Source organism: Neoarius graeffei, chromosome 18 (assembly GCF_027579695.1).
Source record: "Neoarius graeffei isolate fNeoGra1 chromosome 18, fNeoGra1.pri, whole genome shotgun sequence".
Taxonomy (NCBI): domain Eukaryota; kingdom Metazoa; phylum Chordata; class Actinopteri; order Siluriformes; family Ariidae; genus Neoarius; species Neoarius graeffei.
The window spans coordinates 55,975,441-55,997,236 of record NC_083586.1 but is presented as its reverse complement, the minus strand read 5'-3'; the positions used below and the strand labels follow the sequence as shown (position 1 = coordinate 55,997,236).

Sequence of the window (21,796 nt, the reverse complement as noted above, 5' to 3'; positions counted from 1 at the left end):
TTGTAGTAGAGCAGTGGAGCTAAAACTGATTCATAAACTATCAGAATAAGGTTGAACACGCCTCATACGACTGTTTTTAGCTCTGTGACGTCTTTTCTATGTTTTTTTTTTTTAATAGAAAACAGTACATCATATAGTGTCAGAAACATAAACACGTCTGTTTAAGATACCGATCGTCATTGGAGCCAGATTTCTTTTGGTCAAACTCCTCATTCAAGCCAAATATCTGCAGCACCATCTGCAATTCCTCTTCAACACAAATTACCTTATTTTTCTCTCCGCTAATTCTTTTCGATATCTCGGTTACGGCTCCTGTGGGACGCATATCCAAGAAGAATGCCTTCCTGTCCCAAGCTTTCCCAGAGTGCACAGCGGCAGTTAACAAGGGAGCCATGAAACTCAGAGCGAGAGATTGAGAGAGAGAGGAAAGAGAGCGATAGACAGAATAGAGACAGAACTGTTATAAATGAGATCTCAGTGGACCTGTAGGATCGGTCCTGATCGCAGAAGCAGACAAACGAAGCTCTAAAGCCACGTCCTCTTATTAAGTAATAGTGCAGTTTGCGAATTCGATTTCTTTTTTTTTCGAGGCCGAGAGGACCTTTCACGTCTTTCCACTCGCCCCGCTGGAGCCCTGGCATTTTTGTGTAGGTGTGCCGGCCGCGCTGCCGACATCTGCACAGTCTCACCCGAAGACGAGGAACTCAGAAATGAATATAAACCATAGGAAGCAGAATGGAGAGAGGCAGAGAAAGTGAGAAGGAAGGACAGGAAGAAGAGATAATTACAGGAAAGGGTGATTATTAGTCCGTCACTCTGCCTCTAGACAGATAAGTGAAATCAGATGGAGAGACGCGGAGTGTGAAAATAACAGCGATTGAGAGCGATGAGGAGAATAAAGAGGAAGTCTTTATGAGCCCTCGTTTTCTGGAGTATGGTGCGGTTGAGATAAACAGTCTCATTAAGATCTCACCTCCTTCTTCTTGCTATTTCATGCGTGAAATTTTATGTGACAATTAAATAATAATAATGACTTTTTGAAACATCAGCACAAGGATATGTAGAACAGGCCGACCGAAAAGCGTCCGGTCTGTCATAAGGAGATAGAGTTCGAATCCAGACCATGCAGAAGTCAGAGTCGCTGTGAGGCCAGGAGAGCAAAGTTAAATGGGAGGGGTGTACTCTCTCTGTCTCATCTGTCAATCACAGAGACAGTAGCCAATCATGAGCGTCTGTGAGATCATGTATGCAGAAGAGGGTTGATAGCGCTTTTGAAAAGGTGCAGCTTTCTGTCTCGTAAGAAATAAAGAATCTGTCAGCTATTTTTGACGAGACGAAATTGTTTTCATCAGCCAGAAACGTGGTACAGTCTGTACGGGGTTCACTCATTTCTGAGCAAACCAGTTTCTGAGCACAGAAGACAAGCAAACTGAAGTGTTTCAATTTTTATTGAATCCACTGGTTCTGAGATTTATTCCACGTCACATCCTCAAAATGGGAAAAAAAACAGAAATTATTTATTTTTTATTTCATTCTGAACAGAAAGGATACATTTTCGCTCATGCTCCAGATTAAACAGAAAAGTGTATATCGTTTTAAAACATTTCCCAAGCTATTTTGCAGTATGACTCTTAGTCTTGGGGGAAACCCCCCCCCAGCAATAGCAGATATCTATCATCGTATCGTCCTGTAGCCAGGCGTGCTGGATGTGACAGATTCTGACTCACTGGAACAGGAAAATAACGTTGTTATCCAGTTATGCACTTTTTTAAATTAAAGTTTTTGGTTACAGTCAATGAAAAGCATATGTTCGTTTTCATTAATGTTTACTAATCTCTGCTGTGTGGTCTGTGATCAAGTTCAACATTTTTTAGATAAGTATAAAATTATTAATGATTTTCAGTTTGGGTTTCGGAAATTACATTCCACAGAGCAAGCAATTTTAGAAACTGTTAATGACTTGCGCAAATCATTTGATAAATAACGGTTATTCTACAAAATCGAGTCGTACATGAGCTGATAACTGATTAATCGCATAGCTCTGAAGGCCTCTGCATGCTCTTGCGACAAGGCTTTCGCAGACAGCTTTTCGCAGACAGTTGTAATTTATCGTTGAGCGGGGAGTAATAGGCGTGCGCGATGTTATTCACCGCTACAACGCAAGGGGGCGCGAAGTCGCGAAATCGCTAGTAGTTGGTTGGTGGGTGTGGTTAGTGGAGTGTTTATCCTCCGGTTACTTATAATGACTAGAACTGGAGTCGTATAGATGTACCTCCTCACTTCCTCGATCAACCGCTCTTCGTGCTGCTCTACCTTCGCTCGTGTTTTTAAAAATGGCGGTAGTGAAAAACCAAACCGGGAAAGTAGGGAAGCGGAAGTGCGTGTACAGCGGATGTAGAGTGGACCAATCAGAGCCCTCTTGTCTGCGACGCTGTCTGCGAGGCTTCTGCGGTGGTCACAGTTTTTGGGAGGTGCGCGCAGAGCGTCTGCGAAGGTGGGGGGGCTACGCAGACGCTATCTGCGGCGCCGTCTGTGAGGACTGCGTTGTCAGCATAAATTGGCCTTGAGTTGGCTATAAGCCACGTATGACAACATTGAGTGGAATAAATGTTTTATTCTATCCACATTTACTGGATTTTGAGAAACAGAGCATCTCATCTCATTATCTCTAGCCGCTTTATCCTTCTACAGGGTCGCAGGCAAGCTGGAGCCTATCCCAGCTGACTACGGGCGAAAGGCGGGGTACACCCTGGACAAGTCGCCAGGTCATCACAGGGCTGACACATAGACACAGACAACCATTCACACTCACATTCACACCTACGGTCAATTTAGAGTCACCAGTTAACCTAACCTGCATGTCTTTGGACTGTGGGGGAAACCGGAGCACCCAGAGGAAACCCACGCGGACACGGGGAGAACATGCAAACTCCGCACAGAAAGGCCCTCGCCAGCCCCGGGGCTCGAACCCAGGACCTTCTTGCTGTGAGGCGACAGCGCTAACCACTACACCACCGTGCCGCCCAGAAACAGAGCATGTTTATTTTTATTTTTTGTAAATCCAGTAAATAAAAATTTTATACAAAACGTCTGACAAGATAATTTCTGCTTAGGCAGACTTCTTAAAAACCTATCAGTGGCTGCACTAATTGACTTTAGTGTTTGTTTTTTTGGAGAAAGTGCCATCTTGCTCTCGTGCCGAGGTATAGAACAGCTTTAGACATTTATTTAATTATTCTTTGGGCATTTCAGTGATGCAATTGATTTTTGTGAAAAATTTTATAATAATAATAATAATTCTTCAAAAATATTTTAAAAAATGATACGTTCTTACCATCAAATACTTTCCTTCCACATTTTGTTGCTTTTTTTGTATTTTTTAGGGTTTCGTTTTCAAGTACAGTTTTTATTTCATCTTCGGTTGGTTCAGTAGCACGCGCCGCCATTTTGTTTTTCTCTACTCACGGTATATGAGCTGATATCCTAATAGTAGAGTAGCCAATCAGAGCGCACGATTGCTCATATCCAGTGAATGTGGATAGAATAATAGTGAATGTACGTACTTGTGATATATTCCTAGATTTTGAAAAAGCTTTTGATACTGTGGGCCATAAAATATCACTTAGGAAACTTTATAAAGATGGAATTAGAGGTTTAGCTCATCAGTGGTTTACAGACTACTTAACGAACAGACAACAGTTTGTAAGGTTGGGTGACATCAGGTCTGACCTCTTGCCAATCAATTCTTGTGTTCCAAAAACACACACACACACAAAAAAAATTTGCAATATGACATGGGTGACGGGTGGCATGGTGGTGTAATGGTTAGCGCTGTCACCTCACAGCAAGATTCTGGGTTCGAGCCCAGCGGCTGATGATGGCCTTTCTGTGCGGAGTTTGCATGTTCTCCCTGTGTCCACGTGGGTTTCCTCCGGGTGCTCCGGTTTCCCCCACAGTCCAAAGACATGCAGGTTAGGTTAACTGGTGACTCTAAATTGACCGTAGGTGTGAATGTGAGTGTGAATGGTTGTCTGTGTCTATGTGTCAGCCCTGTGATGACCTGGCGACTTGTCCAGGGTGTACCCCGCCTTTCGCCCGTAGTCAGCTGGGATAGGCTCCAGCTTGCCTGCGACCCTGTAGAACAGGATAAAGCGGCTAGAGATAATGAGATGAGATGAGATAATTGTACTAAACCTTTGAGTAAATTTTATTTCTCATAGTATATATTGTGTGTGAATAAAGTTTAATTGAATTGAATAGTGTAGATGGAGAGAATAGGATTGTGATGCTAGTTGAAGTGAGAAACACAAGGCATTGTGGGATTTTAGGACACGGAAGCTACGGCAGAAACCGAACAGTAGTAGTGGAGGGACGAAAGTATTTAATAGTTGTTGTATTTATTTATTCCTCTTCTGATGCGAATGATTACAGTTCTTTATTTATTAACGAACAACAATGTTTAGCGTTACGGCTCGTCCGCAAAACTTGAGTCTTCAGGACAGAGGAGTTTACCCTTTCCAATTTCTCCGTAACGAGACAAACTGCATGTTTTGTCTCATTAACTTCAAGAAAGAGAGAAAAAAGAGAAGCTAATGAGGCCACAGCTGAGCAATTTGAAGAGGCGTATCCTGAAATATGGTGACCACGACCCAGAATCCAATGCGCCATGATGTAGTTGCCTGCCCCGAGTTGTCAGAGTATGCTCTGTATTGAGGCTCTGTTCCCTGCTTATCATTGGATGCTGCTGTTTTGCCACATGCTCCGATTGGTCAGACGATATCAGCAGGAAAGGCGTTACGGGTTCTTGCGCGTCAGTAGTGCCTAACAGATTCCCTGATGCTGATAGCAAGAGGATAAGGGGGCATGGAGAGAGGGTGATATAAACTGCACATCACAGTGTGTGTGTGTGTGTGTGTGTGTGTGTGTGTGTGTGTGTTGTTAAATGTTAAATCTGCAGTTTAGTGAGGGTGTGTATGCGCAGTTACTGTAAGATAAATCCAAATGTGTGTTCACAGCCGTATTCAGGAGAGTAAATCAAATAAGCACACGTCTCCTGAACACTAATTATAACTGCGTAATTGCTCTTGTTGGAACTCGGGAATAGTTTCCTGCAGCTATATAAATGTCTTGTTCATGACGAAGGAAATCCGTCTCACATCTTTTTCCAACTCATGTGGCCTTGGCAGCGCTTTATGGACGGAGAATCAGAAATTGTAATTTCTCTGTAATTTTTTTGAGCCCTCTGAAGAATTTGTGATTGAAGGGAAAACAAGACAATCCCTTTTTTTCCAATTAAACCCCAAACAACGAGATGTTTCTTTTTTTAAAAAAAAAAGACATTTAATTTATTAGGGTCATTAAAAGACTTTCTCTGTCCTTCTAAATTTCCTGGCATCCTAAAATAATACTCGATACCGTACTTTGTGTATATAGAGTGTAAATAAATGTTTTGGTGTGTGTCCCAGACAGACGCACCCCATGCTGTATGGAGTGTGTACAATGTCGTTATTTTATGTTGATGATGAGCTCAATGGCAGAGTAGATCCCTGGCCGGGGTCAGCCGAGGTCGGAGTGATTCCCGAGACTCTGAGACGTGATGTGATGGACAGCACCTGCCTCCCAGCTGTGCTCAGACAGAGAGAACAGTGTATTTTGTGGCATGTTTTATGGCCAGAGCAGATGTTTTTTAGGCTCTTTCTCTGTTTGGAGTCCACTCTGATATATTAGAAGTGTGCGAGAAGGACGAAGAACAAAAAAGTGTTATTTATAACGTGACAACTTTCATGTTCTGCATCATTTCTTTCTGCAAATGCTGCTCTCCTTCACCTGTATGTACTCCTCTCCCTCTCTCTTTCTCTCTCGCGCTCTCTCTCCTTCCATGTCTCGCGTTTTTTCCACATAAAGCTGTTTTTCATAAACTCTAGCCTGGAATAGCAGTCCCTGAGGCGAGCACGGAAACACTAGCCCTCTCTCTCTCTCTCTCTCTCTCTCTCTCTCTCTCTCTCTCAGAGTGTGTAACAGTAGATTTTTCTGAATCGCTGCCAAACAGATGCAGTCTCTTGGAGTTCCACCAGAGGAGCTTTCATGCCCCTCTCTCTCTCTCTCTCTCTCTCTCTCTTTCTTCATCAGAGAACAGTAGTGTCCTGATACGCAAGTTTTCCCCTCCTGCTCTTTCAGCCCGTGTTGTATCAGATGTCTTAGGGTCGCGTTTGAAATATGCACACGGCCGACGCGAGTCTATATTCCTGTAAACTCAGGCTCACAATGAATTCAGCTCTCTCTCTCCATACAGCTGTGCTTTGGAAAAAAGAAAACAGCTTGACCTCAGATCAGCACCTCTGGAGAGCACATGGGATGACATGATTTGTTCTGTATATCATGCTTTTCATTGTGTTTGACAAGTTGACTAATATTTATCTTGTGCTTCCTCTCCGTCTCTAAATCCCTGTCCTTCTGTCGGTAATTTTTTGGAAACACATCACTCGAAAGCCTGATTAGCAAGACTAAAAGTGAATTTAATTCAGAACAACTCGTCCTGATCACCAGGGTTATCCCATTTTGCAGTACTTTGTGGTGTCGCTTCTATTCGCAGCGCCTTCCTAGTTGTTCTGCTGTCGACTTTTGGCTCGCTGCGAAACGTCACATTTGCTCAGGTTGATGGAGAGGGACGCTTGTGTGTGTCTGATATCGATTTCTCCCTGCTTATGATTTAATACTATAAAAATCATGAGTAACAATTTAGTCATCCAGAGCTGACAGCAAAGCGAGCATTTCAACCATTTTAGGTTTCAGTCTACAGTAAATATGAAAAAAAAGTGCATTTAACATATAATCCTTTTACAAATCCGTGCTCTAATTTCAACCTGGCCAATGCTGGATCTGCTGCTCCAAGTGTTTGAATACATCTAACCGGTGCAAGAAAACAAAAAATAGTGCAAGTATTTACTTACTTTCTAATGATCATGGCCATTAATATTATTTATAAATGAGTTGATTAGGCATTTTGTTGACATTTCTCTCCCCATCCATCCATCCATCCATCCATTATCCGTAGCCGCTTATCCTGTGCAGGGTCACGGGCAAGCTGGAGCCTATCCCAGCTGACTATGGGCGAGAGGCAGGGTTCACCCTGGACAAGTCGCCCGATCATCGCAGGGCTGACACATTGAGACAAACAGCCATTCACACTCACATTCACACCTACAGTCACTTTAGAGCCAATTTCTCTTTCCAGAGACAGCGATTTTGATTTTCAGATTATTTTTTTGGTGGCATTTTTAAACTAGAAGGACGCTCAGAGAGCACAGACCTCCACCAAGGGCGATAGTCAGCTTTTCTGTGCTATGCAAATCTGCAACTGCAACCACTTTATATTTCTGGATATATTTCCAAAACTATTAGGATTATGTGCCTACACATGTATCCCAGAGGATTACTGGGCCCCGTGAACGTGGATTGTGAAATTGAGTCATCGTATTTCTACACTGGTTACGTTTTGACACTATTGAACAGAGTGGTTTTAAGCTGTATGGCATTGTATGATTCGAATCCACGCCAAAATTGAACAGGGTCTTCCTTGGCCTGTGCTACACCCTTCCACCAAGTTTCATGGAAAGTGGGTTGCTGTTTTTGCGCAATCCTGCTAACGGGCAGACACACAAACCTCACCGAAAACATAACGTCATTAGAGTCAACTGAAAATGTTAAAAGTGCAACAAAAATTAGAATTGAATTGATGTGTTGTTTTCGAGAGGAATTAAGCGCTGGACGACTTGCACAGAACAAAACGGAGATCATGTCACAAAACGGTACTCTTTTGTCATAAAACGGTACACTCGCCCTCATGAATAACTGATTTTAAATACATAAAAGTTGGATAGACATTGATGGATTTTATTTTACATGAATGAGCACAAAACATTCTCTATTTCCTGTGAAAGAAAGCAAGAGCGCTCTATGAGTCCATTGAGGAGCATGTGAGATGGGGGAAGTGGGCGGGGCATCCAGGTGGGATAGGTTAATATTGGAGAGTTCAAAACATCTTTGACACCGTATGAAACTATAAAAGAGGAAATAAGAATACCTGTGGGCGGCACGGTGGTGTAGTGGTTAGCGCTGTCGCCTCACAGCAAGAAGGTCCGGGTTCGAGCCCCGTGGCCGGTGAGGGTCTTTCTGTGCAGAGTTTGCATGTTCTCCCCGTGTCCGCGTGGGTTTCCTCCGGGTGCTCCGGTTTCCCCCACAGTCCAAAGACATGCAGGTTAGGTTAACTGGTGACTCTAAATTGACCGTAGGTGTGAATGTGAGTGTGAATGGTTGTCTGTGTCTATGTGTCAGCCCTGTGATGACCTGGCGACTTGTCCAGGGTGTACCCCGCCTTTCACCCGTAGTCAGCTGAGATAGGCTCCAGCTTGCCTGCGACCCTGTAGAACAGGATAAAGCGGCTAGAGGTAATGAGATGAGATGAGAAGAATACCTGTGAAAATAGGAGAGGCTCTCTAGATGTTTATGTGATGGTGACATCATTTCCTACTCGATGTAAACAACAGGAACAATAGCTCTGATATCTGATTTACCTTTAACATCAGGATTTGGGTTTAATGAAGATGTGACAAGCTGTTGTGCTTGTGTTTGACACTTGGGACTCTGGGATTATTTGGGGGCGGGGCTTATTATCTCAGGTTTGTGTTCATATACAGGAATTCCTTCTGAACCATGGCTTGATTACATTATTCCATGCGTCACATTTATGCACCCAGTTTTGCAAAACCTTAGGCAGTCCATTTCAAGTTCATCCATTTTTTTAAATAGCTTTTTATTATATTCTTGTGACAGCTGCAACAGTTAGCTAATTACAGCACTCCAGTGATTTAATATTTCAATACCTATTTCCCCAGAATAAGAAAAGTAGGAACAGCGAGTAACATGACAAATTGAACCAATCCTGTTACACCTGATGTAGACCGGTTCGGTTGAAACGTAGCCCACTAGACCATTGTTTTCAAAAGGCCTGGGATCAGATCTCTGGCTTGAAAAAAATTTTTTAGCAGCATTCACACTTCATCAGTTGTACCAAACTCTGGGTTTTGAGTCTGGGGGGAAAAATAAATAGATTTTAAAAAAAAAAACGCAAGTGTGAAAATAACCTGAGTGGTTCTCTTAGTACCCTGGCAGGGAGAGTCAAAGAAATTCAGCATTAGTTATGGTCTGGGTCATTTGGCAGCGACAAAATGTATGATCATGGATTATTGGTTATCGTGGCATTCTCATACCACATCGCAGTGTCCTACGGAAAAAAATAATTTGTACTCTGATTGGAAGGTACATCGTGATTACTGCTAGAAAGCTGGATTTCAGCTTTGCATCTTCGCAAAGCTTTCTTGCATCCAAGTCTTTAAGATAAAGTAAAAGATATAAGGCTTTACTGTATAAAAAGTATTAATATAAGTTAAAAATAAACAACCATGCATATACACGTACACAAAACATTGTCGCGAGTACACTGAGCTGCAGTCGTAAAAATACCATTAGCATTACTACGATACTGAAGTGGCGTCACAGTTTAGCACAGACACGACAGAAACCTCATCATACAACTGAGTAGAAACTAAACGAAAAATACCGGTAATGTTGTGGTAAGTACGGACTTTGGAGGGTGCGTGCGTTCACACACCGCCATAAAACGCTGAATACATTTGTGCCTTTGAGAGAAAACATCATAAAGCCGCTGTTTCAGGCAGAGATGTGATGTGTGTTTTATTTATTTATTTATAACATTTTCATAAAGCGCATCATTGTGAGATTCTTATTAAGACAGCTAGTATGTGATCTGTGTGTGTGTGTGTGTGTGTGTGTGTCATCTTTCCTGCGCTGCATGGAACACACTAAGCTATTGTGCTGCTCTTCTAACAGTCACATCCTGCCTCAGTCATGGGGTGATCCGAGGACAAACACACACTTAGACACATAGACACTCTAGTGCGCACACACACACACCAGTCTCACTTTTCATGTATATACTATCACACGCACCTTCATGTCCTCGATCTCCTTCACCATCCGCTCATTCACTCTCTAGGACGTTCTACTGATAATAATTTCATTACACGTTTTATCATCAGCAATAACGAAACAAGAGAAAATGACAATCTTAGAAATATTTACGTGAGTCACTGAAAATGACAGCAGCATGCACTCGAGCACGCTTTATTGTATAAAACTTGAATTTGATGTTGGATCAAATCCATCGTTGTGTCGCGTGAACGCGTGCTTCAGTGGCAGAGATACAACTCGAGGAAGATCTGACCTTCTGTACAAAGGAGTTCTTCACACATTAGTTTAGCAACACAGAAATAGCGCAGACTCTTGAGTGTGTGTGAGTATTCTCAATAAATGTCATCACTTTGCTGCTTATTTTCAGTTTGAAACGATTTTCAGTGTCATCTGAAATTAAGTTACACCAAGTGCACAGATTATTCGGTTTATTCAAACAGTTATAATGTACATAGTGGCTGAATTCATCCTTTACATCATGAGCAAGGAGTATTGTGATGATTGATTTAGTCACTTTATCTGAAAAAAAAAATAGTTCAAATGATTCACCTCCAGACACACTGCAGTTCATTAAAACTTTTTTTTTATTAATTTGATTCATATTTTGGCTTTAATATAAAACCAAATCTCAAACCATTTCATTATTATCATACTGAGCACAGCCTGTAATTTTTTTTTACAGTCAGCATGTTACATTCATGTTTTATTTGCTGTTAATCGTTCAGTGAAATTCTAAATGTTTTCCATGATCAGTAATTTGAGCTGATTTTGTCTTATTATTATTATTATTATTATTATTATTATTATCATTTTTAAAAAAGAAAGGAATGTAATTATGCTATTCCTAATTTAGGCTTTCCGCACAAAAATGCTAGGCTGCATATTTCGTGCCAACATTTCCATGTTTTATTTGCTGTTAATTGAATAAGATTTCAGTGGCAGAGAAGAGTTGTTATTAACTTTGTCCAAGTCCAAGACTTTCCCAGACTGTCTGTCCAAGGTGGTGCTTGGACATGGCCTCAGCGCCGCAGTAGTGTGAGATTATCGTTGGGGGGGATGTTATTGGTCGGGGGTTAGTGATGTGTGTGTGTGTGGTGATGGATTAACTAGACTGGTGAGTGTGTAATTCTACAAAACGGACCCTGGAGCTTAAGAACGTCTTCAGATGCATTTGTCTTTGTCTCTGAATAAGTTAGACAACAGATGTATGAAAAATGAACGTACTTATGTTATTATACTAATGATGATATTACTCTTGAATTGACTCAAACTCGTCAAAATCAGATATGAGTTTGATTATACATACATGCAAAGATAAAATTAATGACCAAGGAAACTTCCGGTGATATTGCACAAGGAAGCAAGCTTTCTGTACTTGTTTATCCTCTTGGCTCGAGTGCTAAACCAGGAAAAGGAAATTTCAGACACAAAAAGGCGCCTCGATTCCCATCGACGATTGCGGAAAATAATTTTTTGTCCAAACACCAAATTAATAAGCAATCCATCTGACAGAGCTTCACTGAAAGTCATTTAGATACCGAGTTTATAGTTCAGATGAGTGCTGCAAATGAGCCCTGTAGCGCGCATGTGTGTGTGTGTGTGTGTGTGCACGTGTGTTTGTAAGATGGGACTGAGCCCAGGGGGTCCTTGGAGAATCTGCATGGCTGTCCTATCAAAAGCCTGTCAGAATCGCTCCAAGGCACAAACCCACTTCAGCAAGCTGCTCTCACACACACACACACACACACACATTTTTCCCTCTAGCTGCCAGTCCATTTTAATTATGGATAAATGTTCTGTTGCTGGTCTGTGACGAGCATGCATAATAGTCAGAGGTCCGTGATGGAGCCTTACGTTGCATCTGAGTTCTGAAAATAGATCTTCGGCTGTGCAGAGCTTAACGCTAAAACCAGGAATGACTCACGCTAATTAAAAACACTAAAAACATGGAAGGAATTACAGAGAGATAGAGAAAGAGAGTGCCATGCCAGTACCTTTCTCTCTCTCTGTCTCTCTCTCTCTCTCTCTCTCTCTCTCTCTCTGTCTCTCTCTTGGCTGAGGCAGGCAGGCACACAGATGGGTGGCAGGCTGGGCGCGGGCCACTCACACCACACCTGCTCCCTCTCTCTCTCTCTCTCTCTCTCTCTCTCTCTCTCTCTCTCACACACACACACACACATTATATATATGCAGGTGCGCTCTCGCTCTGTCTCTCTCTCTCTCTCTCTCTCTGTGTCTCTCTCACACACACACACACACACACACACACACACACACACACACACACATATATGAACAGTGAGTTTTTGCAGATGTTAATATAAACACAATCATAACAGCATGAAACCTGAAGTACACACACAAGGGACACACCTCCTTCATTATGACTGAAGTATATGCAGAGAGGACACACCTCCTTCATTAAAACAGTCGCACATACAGTGAGGACATGCCTTCTTCAGTGTTTTCCCCAGAAAAAAATTAAAGCCCTAAATTCTGGCATGATAATACACAGATGATTGAGCGCCAACGGCGTGAAAGCGAGCGCCAAAGGCGTGAAGTGAAACTAGGGGGGTGCGGGGGCATGCCCCCCCGGAAAATTTTTTGAAAATAGATGCTCTCAGGTACATTTTCAGGGCCTCTGAGAGGTTTTAGATCCATGATTATAGGATGGATTTTACCAGTGTTTGAATGATTTCTGACCTAAATAGTATTAATGTATACACATTTGAAATTTCACCTTACAGTTCAACATGCAAGTTAAACTGTTTTGTTATAGATTACTGAGGTATATGATAGATTGAAAATCTACGGGGATCCCTTAATTATCTATGATCAAGTAGTGTTGTAACAAAAATGTGCATGAAAATATGAACAGTGAAGAGATCCAATGAAGAGAATCGATCATCATGACCTCCTGTTGATCACAAAGGGATCTGAACCTAAGAACTGCCACCTTAAAATAAGTTGCTGTATTACTATAACTGTAATGATTTAGAATGTTTCTGATGCAATTACCGTAATATATGTATAACTAAGATACACTGAAAAGAAAAGTAAGGCAACTGCATATTATAAAGTTTAAATGTTGGCACTTTATTTAATGGACTACTGTAGATTAAGATTAAAACATATTTAAAGGAAAAGAAAACTTAATTCATACATTTAAGTTTGCAGAAAGATATATATATATATATATATATATATATATATATATATATATATATATATATATATATATAAAATATAAGAACACTAATATAACAGGGGTCCATTTGAATGCAAGGTGTTAATGATTTTCAGTAATTATTTAACAAAACTAAATAAGTATTATTCAGTAATCTGACTATAACCTGCCTCCATCACTCGATATGATAACGTTTGCGTCAAGACATCCTGGCTAGCAAGTTATAATCTCAATCTCACTATTAGTGACAATTAGTGCCATCAAAAATAACATATGCTTACGTTATGGTTAAAGTATTAATTTAACATAACGGTTACTTACCTGTGCCATCTGAAGTGCTATGTAGCCAGGGGTTATCCTTGACCCAGGCAGCTTCGAATCCTGATTTCCTTTTTTTTGGATCTCGGGGTGCTTCTTGGAGCGAATTTCTCTTAGTGCTCTGGCACTGAGAGAATGCTGGTGTAGACAATGTAGTGCCAGTTGTCATAGTCGTGGCGGTGGACAGAGTAGTTGTGCTTTTTGAGCCAGTCGCTGTGACCGAAATTGACGACGTTTTCGTTGTCGTGACAATTGTCTGGTTTTGTGCGCCATCACTCACATGGGTTTGTTGACGTTTAGTCAACCAATCTTTGATCAAAGCCATAATGATAATAGACTAGGTCAAACTTTTGTGATTAAAATAAGTCGGCTTTGTCCGTCTGGTGGGGGACGACATCGGCAGCCAATGAGATCGCTTATAATGAATCGGAAAATTCCGGGATGTCTGACGTTTTCTTTCGATATTTTTATTGGACGGTTTGAACACGTGATCTTGACATAGCCAATAGATTACAGTTTGTTTACATCATACCACACGGACATATTACTTTGACAGAATCAACACAAACATTGGAAAAAAAGGCCGCTTGTTTAACACAAACATCAGTCAATATGTAAATGGATCTGTTATTTGCTCTCCTATGTATCTAGTTACTTGTGGATAGGAAATTTAACGTATTGGTATAAATCTAAGCGTATCGGATTTTAACTAAAGCGACTAAGCGTATCAGCAGGCAGAGCAAGCGTATCGGGCCAGATACGCTAAAACGCTTTGGGGAAAACCATGCTCCTTCACATACAGAGAGGACACGCCTCCTTCATTATGACTGACGCACATACAGAAAGGACACGCCTCCATTATGGCTGAAGTACATACAGAGAGGACACGCCTCCTTCATTATGACTGAAGTACATACAGAGAGGACACGCCTCCTTTATTAAAACAGTTGCACATACAGTGAGGACATGCCTCCTTCATTTTGACTGAAGTACATACAGAGAGGACACGCCTCCTTCATTATGACTGAAGTACATACAGAGAGGACACGCCTCCTTTATTAAAACAGTTGCACATACAGTGAGGACACGCCTCCTTCATTATGACTGAAGTACATACAGAGAGGACACGCCTACTACATTATGACTGAAGTACATACAGAGAGGACACACCTCCTTCATTAAAGAGTCACACATACAGAGAGGACACACCTCCTTCATTATGACTGAAGTACATGCAGAGAGGATACACCTCCTTCATTATGGCTGAAGTACATGCAGAGAGGATACACCTCCTTCATTATGGCTGAAGTACATACAGAGAGGACACGCCTCTTATGACTGAAGTACATACAGAGAGGACACGCCTCCTTCATTAAAACAGTTGCACATACAGTGAGGACACGCCTCCTTCATTATGACTGAAGTACATACAGAGAGGACACGCCTACTACATTATGACTGAAGTACATACAGAGAGGACACACCTCCTTCATTAAAAGAGTCACACATACAGAGAGGACACACATCCTTCATTATGGCTGAAGTACATACAGAGAGGACACACATCTTTCATTATGGCTGAAGTACATACAGAGAGGACACGCCTGCTTCATTATGGCTGAAGTACATACAGAGAGGACACGCCTACTACATTATGACTGAAGTACATACAGAGAGGACACACCTCCTTCATTAAAAGAGTCACACATACAGAGAGGACACACATCCTTCATTATGGCTGAAGTACATACAGAGAGGACACGCCTCCTTCATTATGGCTGAAGTACATGCAGAGAGGATACACCTCCTTCATTATGACTGAAGTACATACAGAGAGGACACGCCTGCTTCATTATGACTGAAGTACATACAGAGAGGACACGCCTGCTTCATTATGACTGAAGTACATATAGAGAGGACACGCCTACTACATTATGACTGAAGTACATACAGAGAGGACACACCTTCATTAAAAGAGTCACACATACAGAGGGGGGACACATCCTTCATTATGGCTGAAGTACATACAGAGAGGACACGCCTCCTTCATTATGGCTGAAGTACATACAGAGAGGACACGCCTCCTTCATTTTGGCTGAAGTACATACAGAGAGGACATGCCTCTTATGACTGAAGTACATGCAGAGAGGATACACCTCCTTCATTATGGCTGAAGTACATACAGAGAGGACACGCCTGCTTCATTATGACTGAAGTACATACAGAGAGGACACGCCTACTACATTATGACTGAAGTACATACAGAGAGGACACACCTCCTTCATTAAAAGAGTCACACATACAGAGAGGACACACATCCTTCATTATGGCTGAAGTACATACAGAGAGGACACACATCCTTCATTATGGCTGAAGTACATACAGAGAGGACACGCCTGCTTCATTATGACTGAAGTACATACAGAGAGGACATGCCTACTACATTAAGACTGAAGTACATACAGAGAGGACACACCGCCTTCATTAAAAGAGTCACACATACAGAGAGGACACACATCCTTCATTATGGCTGAAGTACATACAGAGAGGACACGCCTCCTTCATTATGGCTGAAGTACATATAGAGAGGACACGCCTCCTTCATTATGGCTGAAGTACATACAGAGAGGACACGCCTCTTATGACTGAAGTACATGCAGAGAGGATACGCCTCCTTCATTAAAACAGTTGCACATACAGTGAGGACACGCCTCCTTGATTAAGACTGATGCATATACAGTGAGGACACGCCTCCTTCACTGTGACTGAAGCACATACAGGAAGGACACGCCTCCTTGATTAAGATTGATGCGCATAGTGAGGACACGCCTCCTTCATTAAAACAGGTGCACCTACAGAGAGGACACACCTCCATTATGGCTGAAGTACATACAGAGACGACATGCCTCCTTCATTATGACTGAAGTATATACAGCGATGACACGCCTCCTTCCTTAAGACAGACGCACATACAGTGAGGACACGCCTCCTTCATTAAGACTGACGCAGATACAAAGGACATGCCTCCTTCATTATGACTGAAGTATATACAGCGATGACACGCCTCCTTCCTTAAGACAGACGCACATACAGTGAGGACACGCCTCCTTCATTAAGACTGACGCAGATACAAAGGACATGCCTCCTTCAATTAGAATCATCAGGACACGCCTTCTTGATTTAAGGTGTCTTGCATTTTCATTTCATATGTGACATTAAATAAGTAGAGCACACACACACACACACACACACACACACACACACACCAGCAATTAACTTTGCAGAAGCTCTGCTGTATGTGACCTTCGATTCAAGGTGTGTGTGTGTGTGAGAGAGAGAGATCCAGGACACAGTTAATCTGAAGAGTTTGGCAGTGATGAAAACAGATGTGGGTGTGATAAAGAGTGATTATCTGCCCCCTTCTGGCTGAAGCGTGTAACTGTACTGTCAGTGATGCTCCACACACCTTCCAGTGTGATCAGAGTCAAGATCAGAAATTTCAGTTTTACAGAGCTAGTCATGGTGACAGCACGACGTGTTGCATCTACAGCACACAGATAAATAATGTAAAACTATTTCAAATACAATTAAGCTCTGATTATTTAACATTGCACACAAATTGAGACAGTCACTTCGACTCCACCTCTAGATTAGCTTTCAACTCAACATCCAGTTCATGCTATCAGAACTGCGCAGGGGCAGAAGTTAGGAATTTTGTGACATTGTGACTGATGTCAGGTTTCTGAGGGGGAAAAAAAACGGAAACCTTGAAGTTTACTATCATAACGTAAAGGCAGTATAAAGGTTACGCAAACTTTGCTCCTAATTAGCCCCACCCACATTACATTGAAATTCTCACAAAGTACAGGTATTGTGAAGAGAGTTATTTCTAACTATGGTCTATACATGTGGATCATATGCACACACACATCATCCTTTACCCGTTATTGTCATCATCCCAGTGTGAGTGATTTATTTCGGATGCTGTCACTTATACGAGTGGACAAAAGTACATCATTCTGCATGACCGACCCGCTCGTTAACGGCTTTAGCTGCTGTTTGTGTGCGCGAGCGCTGCAGCACATGCGTCTCACCGAGGTGAACGGAGGTGAATTTGGACTCTGCGGTGGTTTTCGTAGATTTTTGATAGATGCCATAATATTTTGTGTTTGCTTATAGGTTTGGGACTGTGTTTATATTTTTTGCAAGTGTGGATGTGTGCGCATGCTGTCAGCTAGTAGGAATGCATCTGCACCGCCAATGCTAAAATGGCTGCCAAACGCTAACATGGCTGCCAGGTTTCTGGCGGGAGAGAGAGAGAGAGATTACTCTTATTCACTCTTACTTGCTTTCTTGTGCTTGAGGTATTTACTGGTGTTTCTTTGTGTTTTTCTGTTAATCTGCACCACACTGTATCAAATCATGCTGGCATGTGCCAGTATATTCTTGTCACCTGTGGGCAAATCACTCTCACACACATGCGCGCGCGCATACACACACACACACACACACACACACAAACACACACATTGAAAGTTCTAACACTCTCTCTTCCTATTTCTTACTCGTTTTTCTCTTACAGAATCAGGACAATCAGACAGTTCCAGCCAACAGGCAGACTCAGACATCAAACCCCCACCAAACGGTAAGCTCTGAAGCTACATCCAACCATTATAAAGCATTATAACACACCCATTCACCTGTAGGTTTAATATAGCACCTTCAGCTGCACTCACATAACACCTGAATACTTCCAAAAACCCACCTTGTGTCTAAAATCATGTTTTCCTTCTTATATTTCCTTTCAGTCATATAGTGGATTATTATGGTATATAAATTATTACGGTACATTGTGAAATTACACACACACACACACTGTATATTCTTCATTATTCTATCCACATTAATTGGATATGAGCAATCACATGCTCTGATTGGTTACACTCCTACTAGGATATCAGCTCATATACTGTGAGTAGAGAAAAACAAAATGGCGGAGCGTGTTGCTGAACCAACCGAGGATGAAATAAAAACTCTACTTGAAAACAAAACCTGAAAAAATGACAGAAAGAAAAGCAACAAAATATGGAATGAAATTATTTTATGGTAAGAACGTATCTTTTTTTATTTTGCAAGAATTATTATTATCACATTTTTCACAAATTGCTCCTGTCATTTTGCCGGTTTGTTTACATTCTAAGCGGAAATGATTTGTCGGACGTTTTGTATAAAGTTTTTATTTATTGAATTTGCAAAAAATAAAACTAAAAATGCTCTGTTTCGCAAAATCCAGGGAATGTGGATAGAATAAAACAGTTATTCCACTCAATCTCGATGTACAAATTTTCTCCCTGGTTCAAGCCTGAGCCCAAGTTCCTGTCTGTGTGGTGTTTCTCTGTATGTTCTCCCAAATCCCATTACCCCTGGGTTCTCCAGTTTCCTCTCTCTGTCCAAAAACTTGCCGCCAGGTGCACTGGTGGCTTGAAATTGCCCCTCGGTGTCAACGTGTGTGTGTGTGTGTGTGTGTGTGTGTGTGTGTGTGTGTGAATTAGCGTTTGTTTGTCGCATTCTGCAGTGAACTGGTGTTCTATCCAGGGTGTGTTCCTACCTCACACTCAGTGTTCCCGGGATAGACTCCGGATTGACCACATCCCTGACCAATGACGAACGAATGAATGAACATGAGTCTGTGCTGTTAGTCACGAACGCATTGTGTTGTAATTTATTACAACGGCACTATTCCAGATTTCTAATATTACTCAGAAGAGATGTGAGAATGAAAGGAAATCCACACTTCTCCAAATTTCTTCTTTGATAATGGGACACTGATTGTGTTTTGCTTCATCAAACAATGAATGGTTCCATCATCACACATTTACCTCATACTGCTTTGTGAAGCTCAGTAACTTTCTTGGATGATAATATAGTACCAGTTTGATTTTTTAAATAAAAAAAAAATGCTGATTTTGCACAGTGTTACTGACTACATATGGTAGCTATTTAACAGTTATTCCACGAAATCGAGTCGTACACGAGCTGATAGCCGACGAGGCGCGTAGCACTGAATTAGCTATAAGTCATGTACGACGAGATTGAGTGGAATAACTGTTTTATTCTATCCACATTCACTGGATTTTGAGAAACAGCATTTTCATTTGTATTTTTTGCAAATTTGATAAATAAAAAATTTCTACAAAACGTCCAGCAGAATCATTTCCACTTAGAATGTAAACAAAAAGTTGAAATGACAGGAGCAATTTGTGAAAAAAATGCGATAATAATAATTATTGAAAAAAAAGATATGTTCTTTCCATCAAATACTGTTATTTCATATGTTGTTGCTTTTTTTTTTTTGTACTTTTTGGGGTTTTTTTTGGCGGTTGGCAAACCAACTTAAAGGTGCATTACTGCCACCGACTGGGCTGGAGTGTGGAACAGGAGATATTGGGGGGAAAAATCTATATTCTTTTAGCTATTTCTGTTTCTTTTAAATACTTGATAACAATTTGTAGGGTTTTGTTTTCGAGTAGAGTTTTTATTTCATCCTCGGTTGGTTCAGGAACACGCTCCGCCATTTTGTTTTTCTCTACTCACGGTAGGTGTATGAGCTGATATCCTAGTAGGAGAGTAGCCAATCAGAGCACGCGATTGCTCATATCCAGTGAATGTGGATAGAATAAAAGACTTGTTATAATGCTACATTGCATTGTGGCTCCAGTAGAGAGCTCTTCTTGTGTACATTTGTTTAATCGTTTTAAATCAGTTTGTGTAAAACATGACACGCTGTGAAATGAAGACTTTCCAACAAGAAAGACAGATTGCAGCATTACGTGCGTGATATCTTTGACCCTGTGCATTCATTTCCTTTTTTAAAGCTTGTGATTATAAGTGGTTATAACATCTGCCTTATGTTATCCGCAGGGCATTTGAGCTTCCAGGACTGCTTCGTCACATCGGGGGTTTGGAACGCAGCCGAGCTCGTACGAGTTTCACAGAGTGAGTGAACATGTGCTCACACTTTGAGCTTTGAGTCATCTTTACGTAATTACATGTGCGAATAGTTTCATTTTCCGTGGGTCTTTTTAAAGAGTTCATGCTCCTCGCTCTCCTGTGCTTCACATCCTTTCACACCTGAGTTGTCCTTGGAGACACAATACATTTTATTGAACGTAATATGCAACATATTATCCCGAATTTCACACGGACACAAATCGAGCCTGCAGTAGACTCCAAAATAAACTGCCTGTAACGTTTAATAAAGGTTTAGTAAAGTTGTGTTGATTTAAAGATTCTAAATTGTGTATCATTATAGTATACAGGTATATCACAATATCAGGATCATATCATAATATCACCCAGCCCTGTCCTTTTCAGTCCTGAGATTGCAGATGCCACAAACATACAGTCCTGTGCAAAGATTTTGTTATAGATTTCTATTTTGTGACTTCTACATTTTACAGTTCCATTCATTTTCCAGCACAAAATTAAATGTTACAGGAAAAAAAAAAAGTTTGTATCTGAGCAGCATACTCCATAAGAGCGCACTTTTCAGATTAAAAAAGAAAACATAATGAAGGCTGCTGGCAAAATTTTGGTGCAAAATGAAGAAGCGAGTGTGACATTCAGAGTGTCCAGAAGAACTGTGGCTGGTTCTGTAAGATGCTCAGTCAAACCTACAGCTCATTTCCGCATAAAACTGCACTCACTGGACCTGAGACTAAAGCAAAGTGTCGTCTTACACCAAATATTGACTTTGTTTAGTTTATTATGGCTTACTGATTATTGTTTATAGTATTTTTTTAATGTTGAAACATTTCATTTCATAATTTTTCTTAAGACATTTTTGGTCTACAGCATTTCTTTACACGTGCCTAAGACTTTTGCACAGAACTGTATGTGGGCAATTCTCCAGCAGAGAGGCCAAAATTATGAAATTATTGAGATTGCCTTAACCTGTCAACTCAGTGATATTGCAAAAGTATGGAATCCAAGGCAAAATGTACTGAAAACCTCATCTCATCTCATTATCTCTAGCTGCTTTATCCTGTTCTACAGGGTCGCAGGCAAGCTGGAGCCTATCCCAGCTGACTACGGGCGAAAGGCGGGGTACACCCTGGACAAGTCGCCAGGTCATCACAGGGCTGACACATAGACACAGACAACCATTCACACTCACATTCACACCTACGCTCAATTTAGAGTCACCAGTTAACCTAACCTGCATGTCTTTGGACTGTGGGG

General features: G+C 41.3%; 2 protein-coding genes across 9 annotated transcripts in view; one reads left to right on the top strand and one right to left on the bottom strand.

Annotated features, from left to right (window-relative positions):
* The window catches only part of LOC132866324 (gamma-crystallin M2-like), a 19,032-nt gene extending 18,684 nt beyond the window's left edge, over positions 1-348 (bottom strand). The window contains exon 1 of the mRNA XM_060899047.1: positions 266-348. Within this exon, the coding sequence (XP_060755030.1) occupies positions 266-325 (60 nt within the window). The 5' untranslated portion in view covers positions 326-348. The remainder of the gene's footprint in view (positions 1-265) is intronic.
* Positions 1-21,796, top strand: part of LOC132866322 (nuclear factor 1 X-type-like) — a 213,797-nt gene that overhangs the window by 149,217 nt on the left and 42,784 nt on the right. For all 8 annotated transcript variants that reach the window (XM_060899041.1, XM_060899038.1, XM_060899042.1 and 5 more), the window contains 2 exons: positions 18,138-18,200; positions 20,477-20,551. In XM_060899041.1, coding sequence (XP_060755024.1) covers positions 18,138-18,200; positions 20,477-20,551 — 138 coding nt within the window. The remainder of the gene's footprint in view (positions 1-18,137; positions 18,201-20,476; positions 20,552-21,796) is intronic.